Source organism: Ambystoma mexicanum, chromosome 2q (genome assembly GCF_040938575.1).
Source record: "Ambystoma mexicanum isolate Mex_15411 chromosome 2q, UKY_AmexF1_1, whole genome shotgun sequence".
NCBI classification, from domain to species: domain Eukaryota; kingdom Metazoa; phylum Chordata; class Amphibia; order Caudata; family Ambystomatidae; genus Ambystoma; species Ambystoma mexicanum.
The window spans coordinates 496430988-496450833 of record NC_090924.1 but is presented as its reverse complement, the minus strand read 5'-3'; the positions used below and the strand labels follow the sequence as shown (position 1 = coordinate 496450833).

At 51.3% G+C, this 19846-nt stretch overlaps 1 protein-coding gene across 1 annotated transcript in view; it reads left to right on the top strand.

Annotated features, from left to right (window-relative positions):
- EIF3B (eukaryotic translation initiation factor 3 subunit B) overlaps positions 1-19846 on the top strand; it is a 356055-nt gene that overhangs the window by 134974 nt on the left and 201235 nt on the right. Inside the window, exons 7-8 of the mRNA XM_069647617.1 lie at positions 11516-11647; positions 11742-11808. Coding sequence (XP_069503718.1) covers positions 11516-11647; positions 11742-11808 — 199 coding nt within the window. The remainder of the gene's footprint in view (positions 1-11515; positions 11648-11741; positions 11809-19846) is intronic.

Genomic DNA, 19846 nt, shown 5'->3' with positions numbered 1-19846 from the left:
GTTGGACATGCCCTTTGACGGAGACAACATCTTTGGGAAGGCTGTAGATGAGTCTCTACAGGCCATCAAGGCCATGAGATGGCACGTGCCCTGGGCACTCAACAGCAGCTGCAGTCCTTTAGGCCCTCAGGAGGCAAGTCCCAATAATCTTCAAAAGGTTTCAGCGGGAGGGCTTGCGGTAGGAAAAAAAGAGCTCCCGCTGAAACCTTTGGAAGATTGTTGGGACCAACGGCTCCCGGAGGAGGTCATTGTCGATAGCCAGGCAGGATTGAACCGGCCGTAGCGTTGGGCCTCCACCCGTGCACCCCAGTGGAAGGCCGGCTTGCGAACTTAGTCAGCGCTTGGAAGACCATTTCCACAGACCGTTGGGTGCTGGACTCTCTCGCCCACAGACACACCCTCGAATTTCAACGAAAGTGGCCACAAATACCACCTGTGGTTCTGCAGGAAAACCATGTCCCTCAGCTTCTGCTGGAGGTACGGACCATGCTCAAGAAAGGTGCGATAGAGCTGGTCCCAAAGAGGTTCCAGGGCTCCGGGGTGTACTCTAGGTACTGCCTCGTGAAAAAAAGACGAGAGGCTGGAGGCCGATCCTCGACCTCCGACGCCTAAACAAATGCATCAAGTCCCAAAAGTTCTTTCTGCATGGTCACTCTTCAGCACGTGCATGGACAGCTCGAAGAGGGAGACTTTGTCGTCGCAAGGGACACCGCAAGTTTCTGCGCTTTGTCGTTCAAGGGAAGCATTACCAGTTCAAGGCCCTTCCCTTCAGACTGAAGTCGGAGCCAAGGGTCTTCACCAAGTGCCTGGCACCGGTGGCAGTGCATCTGCGACTACAAGGGATTCATGTCTACCCTTATTTGTTCTGGCTCATTGGGGCCAGTTCGAAGGACATCGCTGTCGACCCCACGGTGAGGATAATCTAGCTACTGACGGAGCTGTTGTTCTCGGTGAAATATGCAAAGGCCTGCTTGACTCAATCGCAGGGCGTGCTGTTTCTGGGTTCCCGACTCAACACGGTAGCATGCCTGGTGTCACCATTGGAAGAGAGGATAACGGCCATCTTAGGCATGGTGCAACGGCTGTTGGCACCGACGATTGCTACGGTGAGGACCATCCAGTCTCTACTCGGCATGTTGTCCTGCTGCATCTATCTAATCTGATTTTGCATGCTACGGATGCATCCGTTGCAGGAGTTGCTTGAAAACCATTGGATACAAGTGTCAGGAAGCTTCCAGGACAGGATCATGCTGGATGAGCGCTTCCGTCGAGCAATAAGGTGGTGGGAAGTGTGCGCTCATCTGTCTGGAGGCGTGGATTTCCAGATCGCACCGCACCAGGAGACGCTCACGTCAGACACCTCCATGGAGGGATGGGGTGCCCACACTGGGAGTCTCCACACAAGGGGCATGTGGATACCGGAGGAGAAAATGTTGCACATCAACGTGCTGGAGCTGCGGGCAGTGTTTTGGACCTAGAGTCCTTCCTTCCGTCCCTCAAGGGCAAGGTGCTGCGGGTCTTCACAGACAATTTTACCACAATGTTTTACATCACGAAGCACCAGATCCCCAGCACCCTCCTAAGAAGAGCAGGACCTATGGCACTGGGTAGTCGCCCACAGGATGTTCCTCATTGTTTCATCTGGCAGGAGTAAAGAACACAGTTGCCGACTCTCTCGGCAGGGAACTATGCTTTTGCCACGAGTGGTATTTTGGCAGGACCAAGTGAATCACCTGTTCCGCAGATGGGGCAATCCCCAGATCAATCTATTTGCGACAGCGTCTAACACCAAGTGCCAGAGGTTTGCCAGCAGGTTTCCTCAGCCGGGGAGCATGGGGGTGGGGGATGCATTCTCATTCCCCTGGGACGCCCTGTTTCTGTATGTGTTCCCTCCATTGCTGCTTCGATTCATTCATCAATAACTCAGATGGACCCGGCTGATCCTCGCTGCACCAGTGTGGCCAAGGCAGATCTGGTACCCTGACCTTCTCAGCATGTCGGCGTCCCCGCCAGTCAAGCTGCCTTGGGTCGCAGATATTCTCGCCAGGGAAGGAGGCGCCATTCTGCACCACGACCCAGGATCGCTGAACCTGAAGGCCTGGATCCTGCAGTGTTAGAATGTGTGGGTTATGATCTCCCAGCGGAATGCAAGGAGGTACTTGCCAAGGCCAGAGCATTGTCTACTCTAAAATGCTACAGACATAAAGGGAAGAGGTTCGCCGTTTTGTGCAGTGCACAGAAGATCGACCCTCTTCGAGTAATGGGTCCGCAGGTACTACCATATTTGCTGTCATTGGCCAAAGCAGGACTTGCCCATGCCTCCATCAAAGTTCATCTGGCAGCTATCTCCTGCTACACCAGATCTCCGGGGCGGTCGTCGGTATGGTCACACAGTCTGGTTAAGGAGTTTGTCAAAGAACTGTTGTGTTTGTTCCCGCCGGTGAAGGCGCCAGCCCCGGCATGGGAACTCGATGTGGTGCCGACTATGGCTCATGGGCCCTCCATTCTAACGTATGCAGACATTTCCATTTAAGACAGCATTCCTCGGGGCCATCAAGTCTGCAGGATGGGTGGGTGAGAGTCAGGCCCTGTCCTGTAAGCCACCTTACTTGACTTTTCATGACACAAGGGTGGTGCTGAGGACGCACCCCTCCTTCAAGCCCAAGGTGCCGTCGATTTTTCATTTAAACGAGCCCTTGGTGTTACCTGTGTTTTTTCCAGCGCCTTTGTCGCCGGGTGAAAGGACTTTACACACTCTGGATGTAGCTAGAGCGCTGAAGTTCTATGTGGACGGGAGAATGCTCATAAATTTGCTAATTCCCTTCACCTTAGAGACCCATAGCAACTTTGCTGAATTTTGAGGACTTTTTTTTACCTAAGGAGTGTGAGCCTTTTTTTCCCACTCATGTATTTTGAATGTTTTACACTCTTGTGTTTTCTTTGGTTATGGAGTTTTAGATGACTCATAGGCATCACCTTTTTATTTGTCACATACCCTCCGTGCAGTGACACAGGGAAGCCTTTTAGGCTACCCCAAGGTTTAAATACCTTCTCTGGGGTAAACTACTGTTTACCAGAGAATGTAAGGTTAAATTGACTTTACCAGTTTTTTTTTTTATTTCTAGACCCAGCGCACACTATCTTCCTATAGAGTGCTGGAGGGGTTACCTAGTATCCTTTGTCTAAAAACTCATGTAGCAGCCAGATGCTTCCCTATCCTATCAAAATGGCTGGTGGCAGTGGTTTTACAATGAACTACCATGATTATTAACGACTGCAAACACCGGTAGCAAAAAAATTGCGGGAACCATGTTTTTCAAGATGGCGCCTAAAGCCCCTTTGTTTAAACAGGTCCTGGTCGTCTTTTTTTTTTTGCTGTTTCTTTTTGGAAAGGTCCTTCAAACCATGTTTGGTCCCTTTGTTCCTACGCCTTTGGCAGACTTCAGGACTGTAGAGCGCCTCTGGCGCCTGCGTGTCTGGGGTGGGCATGAAGTGAGGGAGGTGTCCGAAACTCACTGTGCTTGGTCTCGTAGGAGACCCAAATGCACTCTGGCGTGATTGGCTGGCTGACTGTCCGGCTGACTGTCCGGCAAGGACAGCCACCCTGCTGGGTGATTGGCAGGTACGCTGGAATGAATGGGAGAAAACTGTTTAAAAGGCGAGTATCGTGGCTTGGAAGGCAGAGTCGACCGCTGGAACGAAAGAACAGAAGACGAGCTGGAAGAGGAAGGCTGCTGCAACTACTGGACCCTTGGTTTGCCCAGTGGCGCCCTGCTGCAGGTCCGAATTGGCAAGTTCATCTCGACAGAGGACCCCTTTCAAGGACGACTTCATTTCAACTCTGAAGCCACCTGGATACCATCTTGAAGCTAGTTAGGATTAGCCAGGGGGTAAGGACACCAGCTTGTGTGCTTGAAGAAACGGCAACCGGAAACGAAGAATTGCCAATTTGCCAGCTTTGTGACCAGTCCCCGTGCAGTGCAGGAGTCCCCCGAAGTCCTCATTCTTGTCCCCACAACTGAGTCTCACAAACTGCAAGATCTGCAGGAACTGCCACAAACCGAATTCAGCTGCATCTTTTTCTTCAATATAAGGTACTGTGAAAACCCGACCGAGAGAACTTAACCTCTCAAAGCGACAGTGTGTACAACTTTGGCAACTTGCAGGCCTAGTCAGCTTGTGACCCAAATACAAACCTTTCTTCTGTGAACTACTTCTAAGAACCGTGGAAAACGTTTCCGTTTTAAATACCTGAACCGTTTTTACCTATACAAGACAATAGTCCATTGACTTTGGCCTACCTACTGCATTGAATCATCTCCTCTGGTGAACCTAAACTATTTGCACTGTTTTAGATTAACTATAATATTCGTTTTTATTAACTTATGCCTTTTTGTTCCTACTTCAGGGGTGCTCTACTGCTTAGTATTCAGTATTGTAGTACAACATTTGTGTGATATTGGTTGCCTCATTTAGTGAATGCTTTTATAAATGATTGTGTAATAAATTAAGAGGTGTTTTTACCAAGAAACCTTGTGTCTATCTGAATTCTTGTCATTGTAGACCTTCATGTAACACCCTTACAAGCTCACAGTCCCTCTTGAGATAAGCCTGGCTGCTCAGCTTGCTACCAAAAACTGTGCGGTACAGACTTAAACCAAAGGTTCGTTTTGCTTACATCTGTAGTCATAGTTGTGTGTAGTGGTCCCAGAGGTAACAATTGGCTAACATCCTTCAGAGGTCGGTTAACGAACTATCGACTGAGGTATAATAATCACAGTACCTAGATGTTGGACGGACCATTCATGAAGCGCTACATAAAGTTAAATACCTATCTGGATTATCACAGGGACAGGTTTTGCTGAGTTTTTCAATTACCAATGTAACCTTCATGTTTATTTTTTTTTATTTATTTATTTTTTTTTTTAACAGCTCTTGCGTTTCCTGGAGACTCAGGTTTTGGGTGTCTTCGTTGTAGTCTTGAACATTTGGGAGGCTAGAACACCTTTGATTAGTGTAATGACAATCCCTCACCCTCGAGCAAAGAATTTGTGCCGCTGGCCATTTATAGTAATGTACCCCATTGACTGCAAGGTTAAATGAATGTAAATTAGACTGTGCAGAGTCATCATTTTACACACTGTTTTTATAATTGGAGTGTAACTTCAATTATACGTGCACAAATGATGTGCCTCTGCATGATTATGCACACAGCACCGGAACTCAAAACTACAATCGTGCAATACTGGTTTGCTTTCACTGGAAAAATTGCAATTGAAAATTAATATTTCGTAACTAATTATGCTATTAGTTTTCCATTTTCTCCAGCATGGGGTCTGGCATGGATTTACATGCTCATGAATATTCCCCGTCATCAGGCTGGTTATCCTCAGTAATGAAAAAATCAGTTTCAGTTTTGTTTCTGAACTGTCTTTCTCCTAATAACCAATCACTGGTCTCTGGGTCATACTGCCCCCAGCCAATGACTGCCCTCTATCTAAGCCCTTCCTCTGGCAGCCTTCTTCAGATTTTTACCACACGTTCAAGTGTTGGGAGTCCTCGTGCTACAGCTCTCGAGCTTTTACTGTGTTTTGCGTGAGTAACCTCATTTTTTCAGTCTATCGAGCCTCAAACTCCACTGTTTCTACTTCCGATCAACGGGGACCCGTTTCGGAATTTCCTACAGCCCTCAAGGGTGAAGTTTTCATCGAGTTTCACTTCTTGGAGGATTCCGGAAGATCTTAGGAGGCCTACCCCGCGTGGACATGGCCCAGGACAAAGGAAACGCGACGCTTGAATCCAAGATGTTTAGTAGCTGCCCTGGATGCGGATTACAGAATGTCCCCAAGGAGGATGAGCAGTCTTGATGCCTCTACTGCCTTCACGAAGACAGCACGTGGAGAAGGACTGTGCGTTTTGCAAGACCATGTCCGAACGGACTATGAAGGATCGTCGTATCCAACTCACCAACTGGCTGGAGGGAAGAGCCCAGCAGCAGGTGAGAAGTCAGAGTGGTCTTTTAAGACCTTTGAGGGTGCTCTGGCGACGGGGGCCCAACAAAAGGCTTAGCACCGCGAGTCTGCAGGCGCCGGGAGCGCCGATCGGTCGGGCTCCTCGGCTGCCAGGCAGGGCGCACTATCACTGATGCCATAAACCATGAGCCAACACTCTGGCTCGAGGAAGAGGAAATCTGAGAACCCAGGTAAGCTTCTAGAGAAGCCTTGGTTGATCCCGACGGAGACAGCCTAGGGGGAGTGGGGCGGTGACCCCCACCCCTCCTAGGTGAAGGCCTCAGGCGCGCCCAAAGTGGCGAAGGCCCAGATTCAACCAGCTAAGGCCTCGATCGAGGGGGGAGTCGTGGCCCTGGCGAAGCCTGCGGAGGCTACAGCAGTGGAGGCGATCTCGGGGCCTAGAGTTTCCCTGCCACCATGGAGGGAATCATCTTTTCAGCCCATCGATAAGATCCCGTGGAAAAAGGAGGGGGAGGTCCCGGTGGCCATTACGGACACGGATACCACCTCTGAAGAGGAGCTGGCTGGCGTCGCAAAGATCCTGAACAAGAAGTTCGAGGAGGTCTGGACGAAGGAACCGGGAGCCATGGAGGGGACGGAGCCTACTCCCCTACCGTCGCTCCTGTTGCAGCCGGTGCCTGTGCCACAAGACCACACAGGAGCAATCTTGATGGCGATTCAGGCCTTATGTACAGAGATGAGGACAAGGTTGCCCTTACTCCCAGCGGAAGATCCAGCGTAGCCTCGACCGTCGGGAAGCCCACCAAGCAAGCGGAGGAGAACTCTTCCCCGCCCCACCCCCATCCACCCCCATCCAGCCCTCAAGGCCTTCTCAGCCTTCATCTCCTTCCCCTGGTCCGAGGGTTGAGACTGGAACAGAGACGGCGACAACGGGGATGGATGATGACTGGTGACGACGGAATGGACCTTCCTGCACCACCCCCTTGGGCCTCCCCGCCCGGCGAAATTGGCCCTTTCCACGCCATGATCGCCAGGCCATCTGAGCTTTTCCAGCTGTACCCCGAAGAGCAGAAGGGTTACTCTACCAATGGCGTGAGGCCAAGAGGAAGACGGTCCTCTCAGTTCCATTACTGGATGACATCTGGGATGAGATGAGGGGCTGATGCTCCTGAAGAACCCATCCACGGCTCCTGCTAAGAGACCAGTACGAGAAGTAGTACCGGGTCCCGGACTCCGCCCCCATGTGCCTTAGGGCTCAGCCATCCCCGGATTCGGTTGTCTCCACGGCGGCCAAGAAGAAAATGGCGGGGGTGACTGCTTCGACGTCCCTGCCGGACGGCGAGGGAAAGAAACCGGACGCTGGGTCATCTCGTCGGCGACTATGATTAAACTGGCCATTGCTCTTGCGATTGTGGCACGCTACGACAGGGAGCTGTGGTTTAAGATCGCTCCCCTGCTGGACTTCCTCCTGGATGACGAGAGGGCTGAGGCCCTGGAGATCCTACAGGCAGGCGAGGTGGCTAGGACCATGCCATCAAGGTGGCCATGGACATTGCTGACACCGGTTTTTGCCAGATGGGCAACAGCGTTTGCCATCGTCGACGCGGCTGGTTCAAGGCGACCGTTTTCTGCCAGGACGTCCAGACAAGGGTTCTGGACATGCCCTTCGACGGGAACAACCTGTTCGGCAAGACAGTGGACGAGTCACTGCAGTCCATCAAGGCAGACACGGAGACTGCTCGGACCTTGGGCGTTCTTAAACAGCGATGGCTGTCCTTTCGGAACACCGGAGGCAAGAAAGCTGCCTCCAAAGGATTCGTCGGCTGCGCCTTGTCGTACCGCCAGGCGTCCCGCTCCTCATCGCATGAGGCCTACACAGGACACGGCAAGACAGGAGGATGAAGGCCGCGGCCAAGCAGGACTGAACCGGCTGTAGTGTTGGCCTCCCACCTGAGCACCCCGGTGGGAGGCCGGCTGGCAAAGTTCATCAGCGTGTGGGAGTCCATCTCCACCGACAGTTGTGTGCTGGATGGGCACACTCTGGAATTTCTAAGGAAGTGTCCCCGTATTCCACCTGTGGCCAGGAAGCAAACCACGTCACTGAACTTCTATTAGAGGTACGAGCAATGCTTAAAAAAGGGAGCCATCGAAATCGTCCCAAAGAGGCTCCCGGGGCTCGAGTGTACTCGTGATACTTCCTCGTAAGGAAAAAGAGCAGCGGATGGCGGCCCATCCTGGACCTTCGTCGTCTAAACAAGTACATCAAGTTCCGGATGGTCACCCTTCAGCACGTCCTGGGACAGCTGGAGGAAGGCGACGTCCCATCGTCGCTGAACTTGGAGGATGCCTACTTTCACATCCCCATTCTAAAAGGACATCGAAAATTCATGGGATTCGTGGTCCAAGGGCGATGCGATCAGTTCAAGGCCCTTCCCTTCAGATTGAAGTCGGTGCCCAGGGTGTTCACCCAGTGCCTAGCACCAGTGACGGCGCAGCTGCGCCTGCAGGGGATCCACGTCTACCCCTACCTGGACGATTGGCTCATCCGAGCAAAGACAAGAGAACTCGCCGTCGTGCACACAGCGAAGACCGTCCAACAGCTCACGGATCTGGAATTCTCATTCAATTTCGTGAAATCTCACTTGGTAGCGTCGCTCTGTTCCTGGGAGCTAGACTCGACACAGTGGCGCGATTGGCTTCTCCGTCGGAGGAAAGGACGAAGGCCATCCTGGACAAGGTTCAATGGCTTTCGACCATGGACGCGGCCAGGGTGAGGTTCATCAAGTCCCTGCTCGCCATTATGTCCTTGTGCATCTACCTCGTGCGCCTGTGCAGGATGCGGATGCGTCCACTGCAAGAGTTCCTCGACGCCCGTTGGATGCAAGTGGCGGGCAGCTTCGAAGACAGGATATCGCTCAACGACCTTCCGGCAAGCGATGCGCGTGGGAGCACCACTGGATCTGGCGGCGAGCATGGACTTCCAGACCCCGGCACACCAGCAGACGGTGACGCGGACTCCTCCCTGGAGGGATGTGGAGCGCACACCGGAGATCTCCACGAAAGAGGCCTTTGGCTCCCGGAGGAGAGGTCACTTCACATCAATGTCCTGGAGCTCCGAGCCGTGTTCTGAACCCTCGGGTCGTTCCTTCTGTCCCTTAATGTCAAGGTGGTAATGATCTTCACCGACAACACCACCACAATGTTCTACATCCGGAAGCCGGGAGGCACCAGATCCCCAGCCCTATCCAAGGAAGCCCAGGATCTGTGGCACTGGGCCTTCACCCAAAGGAATGTTTCTGATACCCTTCCATCTGGCAGGAATAAAGAACACCATCGCCGACTCACTCAGCAGGGAGCTGCGTTCGTGCCATGAGTTGGAACTGCGGCAGGATCAAGTGGATCTCCTATTCCAACGATTGGGCAATCCATTCGCGATGGCGACGAACGCCAAGTGCCGGAGGTTCGCCAGCAGGTTTCTCCAGCCAGGCAGCATGGGTGGTGCCTTCTCATTCTCCTGGGACGGCCTGTTCCTGTATGCGTTCCTACAGTTACCCTCTGCGGATTACGGCCCCTCAAGTGCTGCCGTACCTACTGTCGCTGGCCAAGGCGGGGCTAGCTCATGCCTCATCAAGATCCACCTAGCAGTGATTTCCCGCTACACCAGAACTCCGGGGCGATCATCTCTGATTCCATCGCCTGGTGAAGGAGCTCATGAAAGGACTGTTCCGGTCATTCCCGCTGGTGAAGCTCTGGCGTGGGAGCTCAACGTGGTGCTGAGCAGGCTCATGGGACCGCCATTCGAGCCTCTGCATTCGGCACAATTTAAGTTCCTGTCGTGGAATACGGTGTTTCTTGTGGCCATCACCTCTGCACGACAAGTGGGAGAGATCCAGGCCCTTTCCTGTAAACCTCCATACCTGACATTCCACGAGACAAGGGTAGTGCTGAGGACGTACCCCTCCAGGCGCAAGGTGCCGTCGGACTTCCATCTCAACGAGCCCTTGGTGTTTCCTGTTTTCTTCCCGTCGCCTTGGTAGCCGTCCGAGAGGACTTTGCACTCGCTGGATGTGGCTAGAGTGCTGAAGTTCTACGTGGACACCACGAAGACCCTTGGGGAAGACATCGCAGCATTTGTGAACTTTGGACCTGTGAACCAAGGGAAGGCCCTCTCGAAGGCTGACATTTCCAGATGGCTTTCCAGCTACATCATGCACTGTCACCGGTTGCCCCGCCGTCCAAGCCTGTTCAACCAGAGTGATCGCTGCTACCACGGCGTTCTTGTCTGCCCCTGCTGGACATCTGCAGGGCTGCTACGTGGAGGTTGACACACACCTTCACGAGATTCTACTGCGTCGACCGGGATTCCAGGGAAGAGTCCAGAGTCTGCCAGGCAGTGCTGCGTAACCTGTTCGCCTGAAGGTGGGCCTGGTGAGGAGGTATGAGATGCTTAATGTTGAGCCTTGCCACCTCCTGTAGTTGTGCATGTGTGTACTGCTTTGTATTCTTGTGTTCCTGCGCATGTGAATACATGCCAGACCATATGCTGGAGAAGGAATAAGTTACTTACCTGTAACTGTTGTTCTCAGCATGGGTCTGGCATGGATTCACATGCAAACCCTCTCTGCGGTTCTTCTCTTGGTCCTACTGCCACTTTACATGCTACCAAATCTGAAGATGGCTGCCAGAGGGGCTTAGGTAGAGGGCAATCATTGGCTGGGGGCAGTATGACCCAGAGACCATTGAACGGTTATTAGGAGAAAGACAGTTCAGAAGCGAAAGTGAATTTTTTTTTTCTTCTTCTTTACCGGGTATTACCAGCCCGACGACGGGAATATTCATAAGCATGTGAATCCATGACCCATGCTGGAGAACAGTGACAGGTAAGTAACATGTTCCTCATTATACAATTCTAACATTTTAGGAAAATATGCAGTGTTTCTTTTTGCTCCATGAGCATCAACACAACAGAAGCTGAATGCAAAGAAACCATTCATTTTATCATACTTTGCAGTTTCTTTCTTGCGGTTTCTTGCAATTACAGCCATGTAGATAAAAACCAAAAGAAGCCTTCAGTTTTCATATGATAGGTTATTTATAATGTGCTTAATAACCGGAGGTTTCCAAGTGCGGACCCGGGGATCGAACCTGTGGTGCTCCGTGTCATCTTGCTTCCAAGGTAGGCATGTTGCCCCTGAGCTATCCTATCCTCCCTTAATTGGTTATTGGCTAAAGTGTGTCTCCCTGTTCATAACTAAGGTGGCTTCTCAAAATGTACACACCGGGGTTGATTTTGGAGAACCACTGATCCCTTCCGCAGAGCCCTGCCCTGCCCTGGCTTCTGTGCAATGTTTACCTTCATAGTCTCGTTACTTGATGGGACCGCTGCTGTCTAGTGTGCGGGTTGATTCCTCACACATTGAACACGGCAGGGTGGAATTCTCCTTATGCGACACAATTGATTTGAGGTATTTTGCAGTTCTCCTTTAAGAGTGTATATTTTCTGCTGGTAGAGTCCTAAATATTGTGGTGCTTCTTCCTTGTAGGTACATGGTGACCTTCAGCCCTCTGATGGACACAAAGGATGACCCTCAAGCCATAATTATCTGGGACACTCTTACAGGACAAAAGAAGAGAGGATTTCACTGTGAAAGTTCTGCACACTGGCCTATTTTTAAGTATGTTGGATTTACTTTTTCACAGATTTTCTTCATAACTGTAAATGTGTAGAAATGCAGAAAAACTGATGTTCTTGGGGGTTTCTTTTTTCAGATGGAGCCATGATGGAAAATTCTTTGCTCGGATGACCCCTGACACACTCAGCATCTATGAAACGCCTGTAAGTTTGACTTTTCAGTACTAGTTCAACTAGAACTTCAAAGAATTTCAACTTTGCATCTTCTTTACCCAGAGGCTCCCATAACCTGATAACTGTCAGTTTTACTTAAGATCTATTCTCATCTTTATTAAAATGTATTTGCATTTGGTAGCCTGTCATGTTAATGTGCACCAAATCACTACCATTGTTGTATTAGAGCACTTGGCCTTGTCCGTGGGGTGGTGCGCTGTGACCTTGCTAGGGGTATTAAGACCATAGTTTGCAGGAATAAATAAAATGAGGGAGGATGGGGAACATGGGACATGCATGGCTACTAACGCGTAAAGGGAGGCGACTGTCCTGCAGGCCCCCGTGCTGTTGGCCCCCGGTCCGGGGGTGTATGGACGTATTTGCGGGCCCTGTGCGAGACGTGGATGCTCCGGAGTGGAGGATCGTGTGTGGCCTGCTGCTGCTCCGGTGCGGGGGCAGAGTGTCCTGGTGTGCCGGCGTAGGAGCGCCTGCCCGTGGGAAGAGGTGGAGAGCGGGTGCGTGCCTGCCCTGCCCTGCCCTCGGCTCGGCGCCTGCTGTCAGAACGCGAGGAGATCGGAGCCAGTGTGGAGAGCAGGGAGCCCGTGTGGAGAGCGGACGCTGGGGGACTGGTTGTGTCTACCGTCTCCCTGCTGGCATGGGAGGCCAGCACTCGGCTGTGACGCGGAGGGCCCCAAGATAAGTTCAGCGGGACTGTTGAGCTGAACGTCCCTGTTGAGAAGGGTGACAGGGTGACCATCTTTGTGTGCGGCGGGTTGGGCAGCCAGCCCCTTTTTTTTTTAAATAAAAAAAATATACTGGTCGTCTGTTCCGGTAAGGTGACTTTGATCAGATATCTGCAGCCTGTTCATGGTAGGGTATGTGGTTGCTGCAATCTTTTGGAAGTTTTGAGGCCCGGGCGCCCTTGTGTCTGTACTCACCCCATGGTTGGACTGCCTCTGCCCTGAGGGTACATGAAGTGACATTGTGTGTATGCCCTCACGCATACATTCAACCTGGACATCATCTTAAGAGCCCTGTGTCACCCGCGCTTCCCTGGAGCTGACCCCTGGCCAGCACTGAGAGTAGGAGGAACCTGATCTGATCCTGAACTACCCCCCTTTGTGTGTCCTATCTGCATTGGGGTTCTGCTGGACATGTGGGCGGGGGGGTGGACCCCTGCTCCTCCACCAGGAATCCACAGCGTGCCTTGCCTGGGGGTGTGCAGAAGCTGTGCTGTGTGGTCTCGGAGCTGGTGAAGAGGGGGGGGTTGTATGACCCTTCCCCCGCCCCGGGGTGTCGTGCCGTACATGTGGGCGCTGAGTGCAGTTGTCGATGTGTGGAGTGCAGGCTCTGCAAAGGTTTAGGCGGTCACCTCAGTAACTGGAGGGAAGTTCCACCATGCAGGCTGCCATCCAGCCCGAGGCGCCGGACACTCTAGCTATGAGTCGGAACATGGCGGCACTACTGGAGGAGATTCGAGGTTTTAGAGCAGACATTAGGAAGAGGCTGGACTCCCTAGACAAAAAGGTGGTAGACCTAGAGGACTGCGTCCAGGCCCTTGAAGCTAACCAATCTTCGGCTGATCTTTTTGAAACCCAGTTTGATATGCGGCTGGCGGACTTGGAGAGGTGGGAGGAGAAGCTCATGCTCAAGCTGGATGATTAGGAAAATCGGGAGCGAAGCTCCAATCTGAGATTTCTTGGTATTCCAGAACAGGAGGGGGAGACGCAAGTGGACATCGAGAGAAAGATTAAGGAAATTGTGAATATCTTGTTCGCTGGTGAAAACACCAGCGTCCCCACCATCGATAGGGCTCACAGAGCAGGAGGTAGCGCGGGTGGTCCCCGATCGGTCCTGGTGAAGTTTCATTACTTTGTGGAGAAAACCAAGATCCTAGAGTTGGCTCGCTGCAAGGGTCCAATTGACTGGAACGGAGCTAAGACTTCTAAATATCAGGACCTCTCGGCCCTTACGATTGCCCGCCGGAGGCTTTGTAGGCCGCTGACGGCTTGGTTGCAGGCCAGGGGGGTGCGCTACAGGTGGGGTCACCCATTCTTGCTCTTTTGAGCTCAACGGCGACAAGTACTCCCTCTCCTCTGAAACCGATATACAAAGGGCGATGGGGGAGCTGCTTGGAGACCCTCCCGTAGGACAGGTTCATCCGAGCGACGGCCCTGATGAGAGCAGTCGGAAAAGTTCCTCGGAGGCCTCAGGATGACGGCGAGTCCGAGGACACAGGAAGTATAGAAGGATGAATCCGCCCTCTCTGGGACACAACTTCTTGAGGTGGAAACAAGAATCTGGTTGAGGGTCTTGGTGGCATGTCCTTGGAACTTGGTTAAAGGGGGTGAGTCATCTTGGTGTTGAATTGTACTTTTGTTTGACCTTTTAGATGGCACACTCGACTACTGGTTCCTGTATAACGGAGGGGGTCGGATCACTGTGCTGTTTTGAGGGAGTTCTCGCCCAGGTAAAGGGCGATCCATGGTGGTCTGGGGACTTGGCGATTGGATGTCGAAGTCCTTTCAGATGCTCACAAGTTGGGGTAAGGGTGGGGGGGGGGGAGTTGGGTTTGTTGGGGAGGAGGGAGGAGGGAGGGAGGGGGGGTTGGGTTTGTGGGAGTGGGAGGGGGAGAGGGAGAGGGAGTTCAGAGCTATGTTTTGTAGGGTTTGACTGCCTTGTGTGCACAGAGGGTATGGAGCTGGGTTTGCGCGAAGATCCCCCTCGTGGGGGGTGGACGAGTTGACTCGGTTCAACCCCTGTCGGTGGGATCCCTGAATAGTCAGGGCTTAAATTCTGCCTCCAAGAGGTCGTTGGTGTTGAGGGAAATTGTAAGACTTAAACTTCTTTCTCTTTGTGCAGGAGTCCCATTGGGTAAGGGGGAAGGAGCCTACCCTAAAGTCTAAAGCTGTCCAGCAGGTGTTTCGATCCTCATATGGGTCAAAAAACGAGGGGTTATTCTCTTGGTTTCGCCAAATGCGCACGTCTCTCCGAGGGCCCATATGGCTGATCCAGAAGGGCGCTACATTATGGTTAAAGGAGATTTGAAAGGTTGTGACTTCACTTTTGTGGGGGTGTACGCCCTGAACGAAGGGCAAGACATTTTCTGGCAGAGGGTGGGGGGGAAATTAGAGAATTTGCAGAGGGAATCCTGATAGTTGGAGATTTCAACATGGTTTTGGACCCGAATACAGACAGGAAATCCTCAAAGTCCTGCCCTGATCTTAGGTCACAGGCTAAGTGTGCAGAGTTATTCCACCGGGTCAATGAACTGGGTTTGGTCGATGCTCACCCTGTCGGGAACAACCGAGATCCCCTCTACACTTACTTCTCCGCGGTGCACCAATCCTCCCGGATTGATTGTGCTTGTAGACTCATCCATCTATGATTGCATTTCTGAATTTAATGTGGAGACTGTCCCCTGGTCCGACCACGATCTTGTTCGAGTTTCGTTGAGTGTTCCTCTGTGGACCCGGGGTAAGTCGATATGGGTCTGTAATGATTCCTTGTTTAGGGATAGGGAAATGAGGGAGTCCCTCTTAACCTCAATCACTGATTTTCTCTTGTTCAACGACACTGGGGAAGTGGAAAGTAAAACTGTGTGGGATGCGTTCAAGGTCACGCTGAGGTGTTCTGATAGAAATGGGAGCTAGGAGGAAGAGAGAGGGGACTAGAGAGGAGCTTAAGTTGAGGGAGCGGATAGCGGCCATCCAGCCAGGAGGGAAGTTGAAGTCGCAAATGGGTCCAGGCAAGTGGGAGAAACTTCAGAATCTTAGGGTGAGGTTGTCCGACCTCCTTGTAGGCCAGACTGAGAGGAAGCTTGCGTTCCTGAAGCAGCGCTACATGGAAAAGGGAGAAAAGGCAGACAAGATCCTGGCTTGGAGGCTGAGGGAGCTTCGTAAAAGTAGGTGAGTCAACCTTATCGCCAATCCAGAGGGCGAGAAGTTTCTGGGTGATGAGCAAATAGCGGACCAGTTCAGGCAGTACTACGAGTCACTCTATACCTCGGAATACACCGGAGATGGAGCCAAGGTGGACAGGTTCTTTGACTCTCTCCCAATACCGCCCCTTGCACAAGAGAACTCTGCCTCCCTGGAGCTCCCTATCTCTTCTCATGAGATGAGCGACGCCATCTCCTCCTTGAGGAATGGTACTGCTCCGGAAGATGATGGGTTTATTGTTCGGTTCTTCAAGGTATTTCGATCTACGTTGGCTCCCTTTCTAGCGAAGGTCTTTAATGACGCCCTGGACACGGGTTGCCTCACCCCTTCCATGATGTCTGCTTTAATTGTGGTCATTTCGAAGGAAGGGAAGAACCCATCTCTTTGCCAGTCATACAGGCCCATTTCCCTCCTTAATATTGATGTAAAAATATTAGCCAAACTTCTGGCGACCAGGCTTTCCAGATTCCTTCCCTCACTGGTCCATGGGGATCAAGTCGGGTTTATACCCGGGCGGCAGGGCACCGATAATATTCGGAAAACATTGGGTCTTATGCATGAAGTGTCCCTACGGAAGTCTGAGGCTTATCTCCTATCGCTGGACTCCGAAAAGGCCTTTGACCGCGTGGAGTGGCCATACATGGGAAAAGTGCTCCGTAGAATGGGGTTTGGTGACCGTTTTTGTGGGTGGGTGTCGGCCCTGTATAATGGTCCCAAGGTAGCACTTCCCAGAGTTTTTCGCTATCCAGAGGAACTCGCCAGAGTTGCCCTCTTCTCCCCCCCCCCCTTTTGTATGCTCTGGCAATGGAACCTTTTGCTACTGCGATTAGAGGCGATTTGGGTATCTCGGGGGTACGGTGTGGTGATTGTGAATTCAAGTTGTCTCTTTGCGGATGGTATCTTGGTGTATCTGACGGGGATTAACGACTCTCTCCCGCGGTTGCTAGATTTGATTCGGTGTTTCGGGGCGTTCTCTGGGCTAAATATCAATGTGTCTAAATCCTGCATTATGCCAATGGGTAGGGTGGAAGGGGAGATTTCGGAATGACAAGCGTTCTTGGGATGAGGGTTGAGAGAATTAGTACTAGATATCTGGGAACCAACATACCTAGGGATCTGGGAAAGATCTATGAACTGAATTTTCCCCCCTTTGCAGGCCCAGATCTTCAGGGATTTGGATAGATGGGCTCCACTCACCCTTTCCTGGTTTGGACGTATGATCTCGATGAAAATGAATATCCTCCCCCGGCTTCTCTATCTTTTTTCGGCTCTCCCCTGTATCATCCCGAATTGTTTCTTCGATTCTCTCCGTTTACGCCTTCTCTGTTTTGTCTGGGTAGGCAAGAGAGCTAGGGTGAGATACGATACCTTGACTCTTCCTAAGGCGTACGGGGGTTTTGGCCTTCTGGACCGTGACCAATATTACAAAGCTGCTCAGCTGCGGGTGATGTTGGAACACCTCAGGGATGACCTTAGAACGTATTGGACATATGTAGAGGATGTGCAGGTTCATCCTTATAAGGTCAGGGACTTGCTTTGGGCCCCCCAGGTGCTTTAACAAGAGTGGCCAAATCCCATCCTGTTCTTTCGGTACTTTGGTCACTGTGGAAGCCGAAGAGAGTCAACAGGTACCTCTCTTCGTGGCCTTCCCCGATGTTCTTTGTGGGGCCCCCCGCTAAATTTAGGGACTAGAGGATTTCGTGGGACACGAGCGTGGTCAGATCAGGGACTGGAGAGGGCTGCTCAATTGTTTAAGGGGTGTTTTGTAGGCTTCGCCCAGGTGTCGGAAGCTCTCCCAGAGAAGGCAATCTCTATTTTCGATTATATGCGAATTAAGGGCATTCTTAGCCAGAAGGAATGGGTGGTCCTCCTTTCCCGTCCTCTAACTCCCTTTTAGAAGATCTTTTGTGGAGGCTAGATCCAGGAAGGGTTCGCTCTCCAAAATGTATAATGTCTTAATTACTGCAGATTTAGAGGGTAGACAAGTTTTTAAACATGTAAGGGAAGAGAGGTTGGGGGGGGGGCCCTTGAAGATCATTCTTGGGAGTTGGTTTTTCGGGCTATATACAAGGGGTGGCTATATACTGCAGCCATGGAGCATAATTTTAAGATTCTCCATTCCTGGCATCGACCCCCTGCCATCTTGTCCAAGATGTTCCCTAATGTTTCTCCTGTGTCCCAGGGCTTGCTCTGGCCGAGGTACGTGGTTCCACATGTGGTGGGAATGTCCAATTATTCAGACATTTTGGGCGGAGCTACTCAGTTGGATTAAGAGCATTCTGGGATAGTGTCCCCCTATACACCCCATGGAGATGCTTCTAGGTGTCCCCAGACCTGAGAGCGAGGAGGTGCCCTTCTCTACAGTGACGTGTGCTATGTTGAGGGTGGGTAGAATGGCCGTAGCACAGAAATGGAAAAGTCCCCATGCTCCAACGAAATCAGAGTGGCTAAATAAACTTTTGGCAATTTTTACATATGAGAAACTCGCGGCGATAGCCAATGATGATATGCCTTCTTTTCTACAGGAATGGATGGCTGCGCTGTTAAGTGTGGAATGTGAAGCCCTAAGGCTCTAATCTATTTGAGCTGTGACTTGGGTTTGTAGGCAAGAGGGGGTGGTCTGTGCTCCAATATGCTTGGACCGGATGATTGTATGCTAGGGTCACTACAGATGGGGATAGGTGGTGGAAAAGTATCACTTTGTTCAATTCCTTTGCTCTACACTAAGCAAGTTTTGTGTATTGCTCATGGACCCTTATGTAGCTCTTGGTTTGGGGGGGAGGGATTTAGGGGGCTGGGGAGTTGGAAAGGCATTGCATTATTTGTTTGTACTGTTGCTGAGTGTTGGAATTTGAAATGCTCAATTAACACAAAGTGGAGAAAAAAGTGACTGCAGGGCGAAAATGTCAATTACCGATCACCACCTGGTTTGCCTGGGTTCCGAACACAGAACGGATGACTGCGGGTCCTGTCAGGCCATGACAGGAAAAGCTCTCAGGGAGCGCCGAGGTAAACTGGCGGTGGGAAGGACAACTTCCAAAACATCTTCGAAGAGGGATAAAAAGTCCGGCCAGTCTAGAGACTAGTCCCGGTGCAAAAAGTCTCAGTTGAGGAGTCAATCGAGACAATCTTCGTCTTCATTTAAGAAGGCGAAGAGGGGAAGCCATAGGTCTCCGACCTGTTGGGGACAATTCTTAGAAATGTGCTAATTTCCTTCTACCTTAGAGACCCCCCAGCTCTTTTGCTGGACTTTTGGACTTTTTATCTCTCGTAATTTTAGTGTGATTTTATGTGTTCTTTCTGACTTTGAAGTCTGACAAACTTGATTGGCATCATGTTTTATATGGTGCCACACTGCACCTTCAGTGCAGTGGCATGGGGAATTCTCTTAGGTTTCCCGAGGTTTAAATACCTTCTGCGGGATAAACTACTGTTTCCCAGAGTAAGTAAAGTGCAATTGACTATACTAGTCTTTTAAATTCCTAGACCCAGCACAACCTATCTTCCCATAGAGTGCTGGAGGGGTTACTTAGTATCCCCTGTGTCTAGATATTCATGCAGCAGTCAAATGCTAACCTTTCCTCTCAGAATGGCTGGCAGCAGGGTTTTTACAACGAACTACCATGATTTTTCCCAAACGTCAACTATTCGTAGCTCCAGTAACGTTAAATCGCAGGAGCTTTGTTTAAACCGGTCCTGGTCTTCTTTTTTCGCCATTTCATTTTGGAAAGGTCCTTCTCGAGTTTGTCTCTGCGCGCCAAACCAGGTTTGGTCTTTGTTCATTCTGCTTTGGCGGGCTTCAGGATTGAAGACCGCCTCTGGCTCCAGAGTGTCTGGGGCAGGCAGGAAGTGAGGGAGGTGCCCAAACTCCCTGTGCTTAGTCTCCTAGGAGACCCAAATGCACTCTGTGGTTATTGACAACTAGGCTGGAAGGAATTGGAGAGAACTGAATAAAAGGCAAGTCTATTGGCTTGGAAGGCATTCGACCACTGGAACGAAGGAACCGAAGAAGAGCTTGAAGAGGACGGCTGCTGCAACTCCTGGACCATTGGTTTGCCAGTTGAAGCACTGCTGCATGACCGAACCAC